Source organism: Paraphaeosphaeria sporulosa (genome assembly GCF_001642045.1).
Source record: "Paraphaeosphaeria sporulosa strain AP3s5-JAC2a unplaced genomic scaffold CC84scaffold_8, whole genome shotgun sequence".
Lineage (NCBI taxonomy): Eukaryota > Fungi > Ascomycota > Dothideomycetes > Pleosporales > Didymosphaeriaceae > Paraphaeosphaeria > Paraphaeosphaeria sporulosa.
Genome location: NW_017253367.1, coordinates 180,072 through 193,859, shown reverse-complemented (window position 1 = coordinate 193,859; position 13,788 = coordinate 180,072). Strand labels below are relative to the sequence as shown.

General features: G+C 54.5%; 4 protein-coding genes across 4 annotated transcripts; 3 read left to right on the top strand and 1 right to left on the bottom strand.

Moving 5' to 3' along the window:
- Positions 1-171: 171 nt before the first annotated feature.
- Positions 172-1,667, bottom strand: CC84DRAFT_1188744 (uncharacterized protein; the record flags this gene model as incomplete). The annotated part of the gene is made up of 3 exons (XM_018181005.1): positions 172-966; positions 1,344-1,427; positions 1,491-1,667. The coding sequence occupies 3 exons, from the start codon at positions 1,665-1,667 to the stop codon at positions 172-174; spliced, it is 1,056 nt and encodes a 351-aa protein (XP_018032926.1).
- Positions 1,668-2,032: 365 nt separating this feature from the next.
- On the top strand, positions 2,033-3,266 carry CC84DRAFT_1166401 (trimethylguanosine synthase). The gene is made up of 5 exons (XM_018178956.1): positions 2,033-2,171; positions 2,218-2,316; positions 2,377-2,663; positions 2,717-2,922; positions 2,976-3,266. The coding sequence occupies exons 1-5, from the start codon at positions 2,098-2,100 to the stop codon at positions 3,069-3,071; spliced, it is 762 nt and encodes a 253-aa protein (XP_018032925.1). The 5' UTR covers positions 2,033-2,097; the 3' UTR covers positions 3,072-3,266.
- A 519-nt stretch (positions 3,267-3,785) lies between these two features.
- CC84DRAFT_1097930 (uncharacterized protein) lies at positions 3,786-7,078 on the top strand (the record flags this gene model as incomplete). Its single annotated transcript, XM_018174742.1, has 2 exons — positions 3,786-6,832; positions 6,937-7,078. The coding sequence occupies 2 exons, from the start codon at positions 3,786-3,788 to the stop codon at positions 7,076-7,078; spliced, it is 3,189 nt and encodes a 1,062-aa protein (XP_018032924.1).
- A 1,484-nt stretch (positions 7,079-8,562) lies between these two features.
- CC84DRAFT_1166398 (uncharacterized protein) lies at positions 8,563-10,146 on the top strand. Its single transcript, XM_018178955.1, has 6 exons — positions 8,563-8,728; positions 8,823-8,848; positions 8,995-9,017; positions 9,119-9,249; positions 9,347-9,483; positions 9,553-10,146. Exons 1-6 carry the CDS (start codon positions 8,653-8,655, stop codon positions 9,910-9,912), a joined length of 753 nt encoding a protein of 250 aa, XP_018032923.1. The 5' UTR covers positions 8,563-8,652; the 3' UTR covers positions 9,913-10,146.
- Positions 10,147-13,788: the final 3,642 nt, after the last annotated feature.

Below are 13,788 nucleotides of genomic sequence, written 5' to 3'. Positions count from 1 at the left end.
TCCGCGAGGAGTTTTGAGGCTGAGGGGCGGAAAGAAAAGAGGTGGATTGACTGATCGATTGAATGTGGCTGAGGCTACGTATGGATCATCGGGGACAAGAGTTCGACAAGGAAGTCTTGCTCTGATCGATTACCTGGGTCGAAGACAAGACACGACAACTCCAGAAGCTGGTCAGGCCTCCGCGCCCGCAGGCTCCTCGCTTTGCACTGGGGTCGCGCTCTTCGGGGGTCCTCCTCGCGGCGGCCCTCCCACCTTCGGCGGCGGCGGCACGCTGCCCTCCCGCTTGGGCGCAAAGTCCTGCGCCGCACTCTTCTGCTCGCCCTCCTTGAAGTAGTCGTCCAGCCCGCCGCCCCCGGCCGGACTGAGCGCATGATGCGCGCGCTGCTTGCCTCTCTTCGGGGCACCGCTCTGCGGCGGCGGCGACTTTGACGGCAGCGCCATATTCGCGGGAACGAAGAGCTCCGCGGGAGCACCAGCCTGTGGTGGAGGCAGATTCCCAGATGAAGAAAGAGGACGCTTCTCGTCGAACGAGGCGCTCCCCGCGGAAAAGAACGTCTCTCCCGGTGCAGGCGGCGGCTCCTCCAGCTCCGCAGGCACGCGATGCAGCGCGCCGAACCCCAAGACGCAACCCAGCGCGCCCTCGCCGCCCCATCCGCGCGACGGCGTGATGGTTACAGGCCGCGTGACGCCGTACTCGTGGTTGTACACAAACAGGCGGAGCGGGCGGTTGATGTAGTCTTCGATGAGCTCGCCGAGGCCGGACTCGCCGCGGACGAGGCCCTCGGGGCTGCCGATGACGTAGTCGCCGTAGGGGAGCAGGCCGGCGGTGTCAGCGGGCGAGTTGGGCGCCACGTCGAGGATGTGCCAGACGTCTTCTGTGACGGAGAGTGGGGTCCATTGGAGAGAGAGGCCAAGGGTGGGGTTTTCAGCTGGGATGGGGATGTAAATTTCGCGAATTTTTTGGCCCTGTGGGGTGGGTCAGTTTTCGAATCGGAATGAATGAAGTAGATAAAGAAAATTATGTGTTGATGACGATGGATATCTTGAAAAAGGTGTTTTGTGGTCTCAAGAGTGAGGAAGTTGAGGCTGATCGAAGAATCCAACGTCTAAGTGCATTATGATCCTGAAAACTCGTGTGTATGCTGTACAAATTGGTGCAACGCAGGATAGAGCATTCCTGCGGAAACGCTCGGTCTTCCTGGTGATCCACCACGAATGATTTGTGACAGTGTTGCTTTGTATAACGTGAATTGAATGGAAATTTGACGAAAGAGGGAGGGGGAAGATGAAACGAGACTACCAAAGAGGGAAGACATGGCAAGGAAATAACGTAAAATCCATACCTTCGCGCTGAAGACCCCCAAGCTTATTGGGGAGCCAGCACAGTTGCGGATCTCAGTCGCGAACAGGTTCGGATCCGGGTTGTCCTGCTTCCACATCAGCTCTTCCATTCGTCGGTTCAAGGATTTCTCTCCACCGCATTCACGTACAAGTGTGCGCCCATTGATACCAATAATGAAGTCGAACCACGGGTCCAGGGGCACCTCCGGATTCTTGTTCCTGAGCACCTGGAAGCCATACGCGCCTTGCGTAGCGGAGTTCTGGTCCTCTGGCGCGGCATCCAGCCGCGAGATGAAGCGATTCAGAGCGCCAAACATAGTCGACATGATGTGTGGTCGATCGGTCTGATGTGTATCGAGGTTTGAAGCCAGGTGTTGCGGCTCGTTTGGGGTCAGGGTCAGAGCCGCGGCCATGGTCCAAGCTCCTGCTGATCAGCGCAGTGGTCTTGTATGTAGATTTGTGTATTTTAGGTGAGCTTCGTGACTGCACCCAAATATCATTCAGTTCAAGACTTGCTTGCGATTAGCTGTATGTGTACTGGAGCTTTGTATTATTGTTTTCGGATAGACCCAAAGATTGAACATTCCGCAGTGTGTACAGCTCTCAAGGCAGGTGCGCTATCTCAATAAGGCTAGCCTGCTTTCAGCAGAACCAGATCTCTACGCCAGGTCTACTTTCACTTCTACTTGCCCAAAAATATCTGGAAATGACATAACACGACACTGGTACTGAATTTCATTCAGCACACAAGCCAAAATGGATGAGAAACCTGATGAACAGGGTATTCACCAGTGGCTCGATGTAGACCAGTTTCCGGAACATCTCAAGAAGTAATATCATTGCTCACTCTCAACACCAAAGCTAATCCGGTACTAGGTACTGGTTCCAACGTCACAAGATCTGGCAAAGGTATCATGAAGGTGTATGGATGACAGAAGATGCCTGGTTTGGCGTGACCCCCGAGCCCATTGCAAAGTATGTGTTCGATTTTTCAATTCCATGCGCTCACACTTAACACGAATTAAAATCCTGCAGTAAGATTGCGACACATATCGCGGAGTCCGCCCCAAGAGAAAAGACCATAATAATCGATGCTTTCGCAGGCGTAGGCGGAAACGCTATTGCGTTTGCACGATCAGGGCGGTGGGAGCAGGTCTTCGCTGTTGAGAAGGACCCCAAGACAATGAAATGCGCGAAACACAACGCAGAGATCTACGGTGTCGCCAAGAAGATAGTATTTCACACAGGCGATTGCTTCGATATCATTAAGAGATTCATGGGCAAGAATAACATTGTTATCTTCGGCAGCCCGCCCTGGGGAGGTGAGGCTTTCTTCGGTCGTTCCCTGCGAGGGTGTTATGCTAATACAGGCCAGGCACGGAATACAACGCAGATAACGTGTTTGACCTCTCTATAATGCAGCCATACAACCTTGACGCACTCTACAAAAAGTTCTCGAAGCTTAGCAAGCATGTTGTGTTGTACCTGCCACGCAACTCTGATCTCAATCAAATCGCACGGTACGCACCGGAAGGTAAGAAGGTGGAGGTCGCGCACTACTGCATTCTTGGAGCGAGCAAGGTAAGCGAGCTGCATGTTTGGATGGTTACTGTAATGCTGATGCGAGTGTCTAGGCGCTGTGTGTTTTCTTCGGTGACTTCGACTTTGAAGGGGAGGCAGAAGAGCAGGAGGGCGATGTGACTACTTCGCAGAAAGTTGCGTCAGCTTGATGCGTTGGTATGTGTGTGTTTTAGCATCCGCTCTTGGTATTTCGTGCATTGAATGTGCTTGCTGGGTCTGCTAGTGATTGTAGCGAATACCGGTAATGTGCACCTATGGCACGGCTGTTCCTGTTAGGCCCAGCTCCAATGTGCAAGGGCTAGCATCACATCAACAGTGATTGAGACAACAATATAATCAACATATCATGTCATGTCCTTCACAAATCACCCACCATACATTTGTGCGCCTGAATATCTTTCCAGGCGAGGCGCCTGCATATTGCGTGTGCACGGGACCATATACCAAACTAACAGTAGCCTCGCACGGGCCAGACGAACGCTGTGTCTGGGCAGCGAGCTCTATCACTTCAACACCCCACGCCGCCCTGCGGGCAACTCGACCACGACGACCGGCGCCGACGCAAGACAGCATATATCGTGTATTCCGACGCTTCATACGCTGACGGGGATATATTGCGACGGAGAACGACCGCGCGCGCAGTGTGGGGTTGCGCGACGACTGAAAGACGTGTCGCGCTCGTAGAATCCGCCTCTGCTATCGCGCAACAGCTTCAACTGGCGCTGCAAACGATCGCGAACGCGTCGTACCTCGGGAAATCTCTTGAACTCGACTTCGCGACAGATCATCTGCGCGCCTCCAATATGGATCTGGAGGACCTCGCCGCTGAGGGCGCCGTCGATCCCACGGCCGACGATGACGACATGACCAAGGTGTTCGCGGAGGCGAATGCGAATCCTGACTTCTGGGCGAACCTCGCGAATGCAGAGATTGGGGGTGGCGAGAAAGCAGACGACGCGGTCGACTATGAAGACATTGGAGACGACGATCTGGCGAGCGATCAGGATGAGGACGAGAATGCGCAGCACGATTCACACCAGCTCAGCGGCACCACCATCCAAGATGACGAGGATATGGAGGAAGACGAAGATATTGATGCTTTGTTCAACGAGGATGCAGGCAGCCCAGTGGCAGAACGTCCCCAGGATGATGAAGCACAGGCATCGGTCCCGACAGTACTGCCCGGCGGCGCTGCGCAGACTGTGACTGCTACCAGCAACGTCGCTGCAGATGATGACGATGAGAATCCAGAATGGGTTGAGCAGAGGCGTTTGTTCGCCGAGGCGAACCGTCCTAAGGGCGAGCGTATTCCTCTTGCTCCGACTTCCGACAAGGAACTTTTCCGACAGCTTTACCCCGACTTCGAGAAGGGAAAGCCGCTCCGCTTCGCCAGCTTGATCACCCGGAAGCGCGCATACTTCAAACCTCAGGAGCCCGCCAAGGCCCCCAAGCCGCTCGCATTTGGTACGAAGATCAACTTGGATATCGCGCCGGACCAGGAGAAGAGCTTCCGTTTGCTGTCAACTAGCACCGCCAAGCAAGCCCGCGCGGACGAGGAGGAAGAGGGCGGTATTATTTACATCCAGCAGCGCGTGGAGAAGGAGGACCAGAGCAGCGACGAGATGGACCTGGATGTGTGGGAAGCCACGAATGACCATGAGATGATCGGAAATGTTACCTGGGGTGACCTCGAGGTTGCCTGTGAGGACTGGAACATCGACTCAGAGAGCGTCGCTACGTTGTCGGACTCAGAGGGAGCTAAGACGCCTGAGCTCGTCAGCATTAACAGCGCTCCCAAGCGGCGCCGGTTGGGTGACAGTGATAGCACTGTCATGTTCTCCGTGTACGACCACATGAATCTTCCCTCGTGGGACGATCCCGAGCTCGTCACCGCAAAGCTTGCGAAGAAGATCATCCTAGACATGAACGACCCTCAGTTACTACTCGACGTGCAGCAACCTGCTGTAGAGGAGCAGAAGCCCCGTACTATCGGTGTCGGTCTCAAGCGCGACCATCGTGGCAACCCTATGCTGAAGCGTTTCAACATCTCGAATGATGAGCATTACGACGCTCTCAAGGAGAGCAGCCAACAGAAGGTCCGCGGTACCATCGGCAATTCCACTATCGACCATAGTCTTCCCGCCTTGAAGTTGCAATACCCGTTTTACAAGGTCAACCTCTCCGATCGCGAATTGCGATCCTTCCATCGCCCAACCATCTCCTTCAAGCCTGGCGAGCGTGCCATAATTTCCCCGCTCAAGAGTGTCAAGAGAAAGAACAAGCGTCACCAGAAGCCATCGGAGGCATTCGCCGTTGCCGAAGACCTCAATGTCGGAGACAATGCGGACCTCCTCCTTGCAGAATACTCTGAAGAGTATCCTACCACGCTTTCGAACTTCGGCATGGGTGTCAAGGTGTATAACTACTACCGTCGTAGGACGGCCGAGGACAACAATCGGCCCAAGCCTGCGATTGGCGAGACGCAGATCCTGTTGCCACACGATAAGAGTCCTTTCGCCATGTTTGGACCCATCGAGCCTGGCGAGGAGTGGTTGACTCTTCAGAACGCCATGTACCGCGCCCCAATCTTCCAGCACAACGCAGAGAAAACCGACTTCCTCGTTAGCAGGAGCCACACTGGCGTTCATGGGTCGAAGTACTACATGCGAAACATCGATAACCTTGTCGTCGTCGGCCAGGAGTTTCCCTACACAGAAGTGCCTGGCACGCACGCACGCAAGGTTACTGAGGCGTCCAAGAAGCGCTTGAAGATGCTCGCCTTCCGATTGTATCGACGAGGTCAGCAGAATAACCATCGTCAGCCTTGGGTGAGCAACGAGATGATCAAGCACCACCTTCCTGGTACGGAAATTGCGCAGAACCGATCTAGGATGAGGGAGATCATGAAGTATGATAAGAATCTAGGCACCTGGGAACCCGTTGCCGGCGAGACTATTCCGGACGAGCCAACTCTGCGCACGTGGATCAAACCCGAGGACATCTGCCTGATCGATTCTATGCATGCGGGTGACAAGCAGCTCCAAGATGCCGGTATTAAGACTAGCGACATCCAAGATGATGAGGATAACGAGACCAACGAGTCCCTCGAACTCAAATTGGCTCCTTGGCACACTACGAAGAACTTCCTCAATGCCTGCACTGGAAAGGCGATGCTTACGTTGCATGGAGAGGGGGACCCCACCGGCCGCAACGAGGGCTTCAGCTTCATCAAGACCTCCATGAAAGGTGGTTTCAAGGACATTGGCGAGAGCACGGCAGACAAGATTGATGCTCGGAACAAGAAGGACAATGGCGGTCACAGCTACAACGTCCAGAAACAACAGCAGCAGTACGAGGACGCTATCAAGCGTATCTGGAACAAGCAGAAGGATAGCCTTCGCTCTTCCGCGATACCTTCTGACGAAGATCTAGACGTCGAGGCAATGACGCAACCTAATGCAGTCCGCGGACGTTCGGAGGTCTCGACCCCATACCCGGGCCTGCGAGGCGAAGATGAGACTATGAGTCAGTTTAGTCGTAACAGTGCAGGTGCGGAGGGTGGCAAGAAGCTGCGCATTGTCCGCAAGTTCCGTAACCGCCACGACGAACTTGAAGAGAAGGTGCAGATCGTCACAGATCCCGAAGTCATCAAACTATACATGAAGCGTAAGAAACAGCAGCGATTGCTGAGCATGAACATCGATGATATCAAGCCGACCGGTAATGCCGAGTTCGACCACCAACAGATGTTGAAACTAAAAGCAGAAATGGCGCGTCTGCAACGGAACATTGAGCGCCGCGAAGGTCGCGAAAAGGCAAAGGGCATCGCTCCTTCTAACGGCAAGAGCAGCTCTACTCCTCGAAAGTGTGCAAACTGCGGCGAAGTGGGGCACATCAAGACCAACAAAAAGTGCGCACAGACCGTTTCTTTTGCCCTTCCCCTCTACTAAACATGTATACCGCCTTTGTATCCCCTGTTCCTACGACTGAACACTTGCTTACAGACATCAATAGGCTTTGCCCGCTGCTCAATGGCTCGAAGAAGCAAAGCGATACTTTCCGGGATGCTGGCGCTGCGAGTCCCGTTACGATAGCCGGCACTCCCATCGCTTCGACACCAGGACCGCTTCTTCCTGGTGCTGGCTCACCCTTCTAATCATGCGATACCCCTTTCAACACTAACAATCTGTATTTATTTTTCACTCTGCGCGATACACCTGGAATTGGCTAGGGTGGAGGTTCCCGAAGTCGGTTTCGACATGCATAGCGATGGAGTTTTCGGACGGGGCTTTTTAGGCCAATGGTGCATAACCTGGTATACGGAATAATTGGGTGGCGTTTATTGCTTTCTCGACAGCAGATTGTTTGTAGAGCCTACAGTCGCTGTATGTTCTATAGGAGAACTGCCTGCGCTCCATGGCTCTCTGGGCGTCATGGTCTTGGTACGGCACATGCCTACAACAAATCTGTCATCAATTCCAACTCCAGCTTCGACAACCGTGTAATGTTAGTCAATCCAATGGAATCCTGCTCAAAAGCAAATTTTCTCCTCTTTGTGTATGACAGTGATACTCTATACAACTACAACGGCTGACAATAAGAACTGGACTTGCTATAATAGACTTTGGTTGTCAACACTCACGCGAGAAGATTGGATTGTACTTTTAAAAAGATATAGTAGAGTATGTTACGATGGAATCAGGTGCGCTCTAAAAGGTCCAGTTCTTCGTGTTGGTCACCGTGCAACCTGAATCGGGGTTCTCTCGGCGGCCTCGTGTTGGGCTCTGATGAGGGACAAGCAGTCAATAGGTGGCGCATGAGAGCGGACAACGAGGGCGCGCGTGGGAGAAAGATGAATCGGCAAGAACCTGGGAAGAATAGTGATCGATACCTCATGACGTGGCATGATAGAAAACAACGAATTGCATGTAGACGTGGAAGGCAGCGATAGACGGAGCGCGTGACACATCGTCGCTCAGCTGACATGGGTAGACATGCGCGACTTCAATCTTTTTGTTTGGTGAGACATGATGGGAAACTGTTGACGAGAAAGGAAATCATAGATAGATGGACAAGCTTCTAGAATGACAATAAAGCACGCGACGGAGCAGCGCTGAGGCGCAATCGAAACACCATCGTGGTGGGCAAAAATGACGCGTTGGCATCGCAAACGCGACAATCAAAACACAGCATCGAGAGTGAACTGCAACAGGCAACAACACTATGATCCAAGATTAAGGAGGAGGGGCGAACGACAGAAAGTAGAGCGCTTCCGATCAAGCATCTGTTGAGAAAGGCTGCGCCATACATTGGCCGCATGCGGAGAGCATCAGCGAGGACGAAGTAGGAGTGCAAGATGGCGAGGGGAGTGGAGGCGCGCGCTCGACGAACAGCGAGCTTCCCTGACCCCAACGTACCGCCTGGTATAGGCGCGCCGCAATCTGGCCGGCGGAATCTACGCCTTAGTCTTCGCATCAATTGATCTCTGGGTCACCTCTGGCATGAAACGAGTTTAATCCTTCCTAATGCGGAATGGGGTGTTGATCTGGAAGTGCACCTGCTGGCTAAGCGACGTATATAAGGGCCGCGCCTCCCCGCTCCGCGCTGCCTGCGCCGCTGTCCCATCCCTCCGAGCTTCCCACTCCACCAACATCACGTCGAATCACACGATCTGCCCTTCGTTCTAACCGTTGAGATTTCGTGCACAAGATCATACTACTATCATCAACAATGCCTCCCAAGAAGTCTACCACCGCTTCCACTAAGAAGGCTGCTGCCGCCGCCCCGGCACATGGCTCTTACATCGGTACGTAACGCGCCGTTGCGCAGCACCACGCTGTCGCCCGCCAGGCGCTTTGGTCCTATCGTGTTCGCGAGCGTTTACTGACTAGTTCTCGCAGATATGGTCAAAGATGCTATCATCAACGTAAGTCTGCGTTCCCCGGCGCATTGTGTTCCCCGCACCTGGTCGTGACGCTTCGACGCGCCGTCTGGTCGCAGCCCACAACAAATGGCCCGTACACTCGCAAACTTGCAGAACATGTTCACTGACGCGTTATCTCCACGCTACAGCTCAAGGAGCGCAACGGATCAAGGTACGTCGCCGCCCTGGAGCTCACTACGCTGCCGCCGCCAAGTGTCGCTTTCAGCTCATGTCATGCCGTGGGAGAGCAAACCGCTGACTCTTGCCCTGCAGCCGTCAAGCTATTCAGAAGTACATCAAGGCCAACAACAGCCTAGGCAACCCTACAGATGCCATGTTTAAGAGCCGCGTCAACGGCGCCATCCGTAAGGGTCTTGAAAGCGGTGACTTCAGCTTCCCCAAGGGTACGTGTGCTCTTCCCCTAAGCGTCTCCTTCACTGCGCTTCATGAACGCGCTCGTCGCGTCGGACTCGACGATCACTCTTACTGACATCGTATCAGGCCAAAAGTCCGGGAGCATAAAGCTTGCTAAGAAGGACGCAAAGGAGGCCAAGCCTGCCGCTGCGAAGAAGGAGAAGGCCGAGCCCAAGGTTGAGAAGAAGACTGCCGCCCCCAAGGCTAAGAAGGCCACCGCTACCGTAAGTTGCTATGATCTATCCGGGGCGAATTCAGTCCCCTCACAAGAACACCACTGACAGCCTCAACAGAAGGCCAAGGCCACCACCACCAAGAAGGCGCCCGCAGCTAAGAAGGAGACTAAGGCTACCAAGGCCGCTACTCCCAAGAAGGAGACGAAGACCAAGGCTGCCGCCGCAAAGCCTAAGGCTAACGCCAGCAAGCCCCGCAAGGCCGCCGAGGCACCTGCAGTTCCCAAGGAGGACTTTGCGGTCCTGAGCAAGACCAAGTCCGGTCGCGTCACCAAGACGAAGGCAGCTGCACCTACCAAGAAGGCACCCGCAAAGAAGGCGGCCAAGGCAGCACCTAAGAAGACGACCCCAGCGAAGAAGGCGGCTGAGACTAAGAAGACTACGCCCAAGCGCGCAACGCCCAAGAAGACCGCGTCTTGAGTGCGCTGAGTTGAGTCTGGATGGGTGTTGCTGCTGTGTATATCTTTGCTTCATTTCTCTAGGGAAGGGATGGTAGGGAACTGTGTGATATACCCGTTCTGGCACAGGATGGGATGGGCTGGGTGAACTTGAGGGGCGTATAGGCGTTCACGGATGGGACTGGGCATGGTGTACACTTTTCCTTTTTATTTTGGAGGGATCATGATCAACAATGAATACCAAATTTTAACTTCAAGGCGCGTGTTGGAAGGTGCTGTGCGTGTAGTCTGGATGATGTCAAAGCTGCAGTGTTAACGGGGGTTGGGGATGGACGCGTTGTTTTGGTGAAGCACGTTGGTGTCGCGTCGGGTGGGACGGCACGTGATGTGCCCCGTTCCCAGGCTAGGTCGGGGGCCGGATCATGTGTGGTCGGTACGTGATTGAGCATTATGTATGTTCTTCTCATGCTGTATGACATTGTCAACAGCAAGCCATGATGCAACTGGTTGGCCGAATCCCACGCAGCGCAGCTCACCAAGGTCTCACGGAACATTTGTAAGCCTCTAGAGGTACGTGTTCCACCAGTCATCCGGACAACCTAGTCATCCGGACGTCCGACCGAAATCGCGACGCATCCTCCACAAAACGCGCCATGCCACCCACCCACATCACTCAGCAATCCTAGAAGGAAGGCAGACTAGCTCTTTCAATACAGGCGATTCAGAATAAACAGGTTTCTAGCTACCGACAGGCTGAGCAGCTCTACAATATCCCTCGATCGACGCTACATGATCGCGTTCACTGTACTCTACCTCAGGCTGCTGCCAACGCGCAGAAACGAAAGCTACACCCTATAGAGGAGCAGGTTCTAGTAGAGTGGATCCTAGACCTTGACCGACGAGGATTTCCGCCCCAGATCATTGATGTACGACGGATGGCAGACAAACTACTCGCTGCGCGTGGCTAGACCCCTCCTCCACCACCTGTGGGCAAGAACTGGGTATCCCGCTTTATCAACAGCTAGCTAGAGCTACAGACCATGTGGAATAGGAAGTTCCATAGCCAGCGCGCCCTCTGCGAGGATCCTATCACGATCTCTACCTGGTACAAGCTTGTGGAAGAGACACGCCAGGCGTATGGCATACAGGATGGAGATATCTACAATTTTGATGAGACAAGGTTCATGATAGGGGTCGCTGCTACGTCTAAAGTAGTGACTAGCGCAGACACTGTGGGTAGAGCGATACACGAACAGCCAGGCAATCAAGACTGGGTCACTACAATCGAGGGCATCTGCGCATCTGGCTGGTCTATCCCACCACTTATCATCCTATCTGGAAAGCTCCACCAAACTAGCTGGTACAGGGGCCTACCTGGCAGTTGGGCACTCGCTGTCAGCGATAATGGCTGGACCACAGATCAGCTAGGGCTTGCTTGGCTAGAGCACTTCAACCGGCATACAGAGCCTCGTACAGTAGGCACCTGGCGGCTACTCATCCTAGACGGTCATGGCAGCCATGCTACCCCAGAGTTCGATACCTACTGTACAGAACATAGGATAGTCACCCTATGTATGCCTGCGCATACGAACCATCTCCTACAGCCTCTTGATGTGAGCTGCTTCTCCCCGCTTAAGGCAGCGTATGGGCATGAGGTTACTAAGCTTGCCCGCCGAGGTATCTTCCACATTAGTAAGGTGGACTTCCTACAGAGCTACCTACGTATTAGGGAGACTGTTTTTACAGAGCAGAACATTAAGGCCGGCTTTCAAGAGACAGGACTTGTCCCTCCTTGTCCTGAGCGCGTCCTATCCTCGCTTACAGTGGTTAGGACGCCGTCACCACCAGGGGCAGTAGTAGGTGCTGAGGCTACATGGACAGCTGAGACCCCTCATACTACTACTCAGCTTGAGCAGCAGGCTAGGATTATCCGTGATCGCCTCCAGCGACAGTCTCAGAGCCCTACAAGCCGAGCTATCGCCCAGATTGTTAAGAGCTGTCAGGCTGCGATGAACTCAGTGACGATCTTAGCAGAGGAGAATAAGAAGCTTCGGGCAGCCAACTATCGCCGGAGACAAAGGCAGGGTAGGCGCCGACAGTATATTGCCTCTGGAGGTGCTCTACAGGCTCAGGAAGGTCGATTGCTTGCTGCAGAGGCTGAAAGGGTGGCCCGGCAGGTGGAGCAGGAGGAGCGGGTAGTCAGACAACGAGCACCACCAACATGCAGCAACTGCCATATACAGGGCCATACTCGAAGACAATGTACCCAGAGATTGTAGCTATCATATGAATCTATCTGCAGCTTTTTTGACTGTCGCGTTGTAGAGCTATTGTGCAGTGACGCGTCGTGATTTTGGTGGGGCGTCTGGATGATTGGTGGAACACGTTACGGTGGGCAAGTATGACAGACTGCCCGAACACATTGAAGTCATGAGATAACGTAGCATGCTCTATAACGAACAGGATTCAAGTGCGCCATATCATCACCTCCGTAGAACATTCCATCCTCCAACAGAACTCACCCTTGGATCCCGTCTCGACATGGAGGTCTCTCAAGGAACAAACACCACTCCGTTCCTCAAATCACCACACCCACCATGGACTTCCTTACCTACGCCATCCTAGCCCACCCCTCGGGCGAAACAACCACCTACTAGCCAGTTGTAAGCTGGTATGGTATCTCTGGAGTCTGAATAGGTAAGTGTCTGGTTGGACTTGGAGTGCTTTATGAACGTCACGAATTTGATGAACTGGACGTCCCTACACCACATGCACCCATTAGTCTCTCCTGCGTCGTCGTGGTTTAAATTTACCGTGAAGTCGGCATCAAATTTACCCCCGGTCTCTACCGCTCAGTGTCACGGCATGACTATTTCTGCTTGTGAAGTGAGTGCGAATGCGAGTGCGACGAGTACAGTGTGTAGCGAGCCAGCTACAGCATTCTTCGGCATCAGTTGCCAATATGCAGCGGCCAATGCGAGGCATGTCTGTGCCGGGGGATCAGGGTCGACCATTGAGCGAGGTTGGGTCGGGCCCGTAGCGATCCGAACCCTAGAATGTGGCTAAGGCGCGCTAGGAACATTCAAGTGGCTGAGCGGGCCACTTTGAGCCACGGATGGACTTGATACGCGTGTGCGTACCGTCGCACGTCTTGGTGCTGTCAGCGGTCGGAAATTCCAATGCCGCCTAGGGGTTGCGGTGATCATAGCAGATCAGATCGACGGGCTGAGGAGGTGGTGACGGACGGGCGACGAAACCGTACACTCAGCGGTTTCAAGGGCGCACCGCGCTCGCAGCACCGCGCCTCATGCAGGCAGGCACAAGATGCAGCGACATGCTAGCAAAAGCAAGTCGACATATGATGCTATTCCTGTGCGGCGTGCAAAGCGTCCGCCCCGGCAGGCACGAGCGTTCCTGGTCGGAGACAACGGCGAGCGCAAATTCCAGCACAGCATGCGGCGCGTGCATGACTGCGGCCCGCTCACACGAGCTGGCGCGCAGGGCAAGGCGGCTCTCGGCACGAAGGGAGATTGTTTCGAAAGGGGGGGGGGGGGATGGCGGAGGCCGTTGGGGAGCTGCACTGTCGATGGGCTTGCCCGGCCGCACTGGGGAGAGGTGCGATAACGCCGGCCCGCGTGGTGAAGCGGAGGGCTGGCGTGTGGCTGTGAGGCTGAAGCTGCACGCCGGGACGTTTTTGTTGGAGCGGGCTAGCCACATACGGGCGAGGGCTCAGCCAATTTCACGACTCCTCCCCTGAGCAGCGGGCAGCGGGCAGCGAGCGCGAGAACCGGGAGCACGTCGCAGGCCGCTCTGCAGCGCACAGCGGCAAGCATCAGCAGCGCCCGCAATCGTGCCACGGCAAGCCTCGCAGCAACGCGCGCCGCTGGCTGGTGTCGTG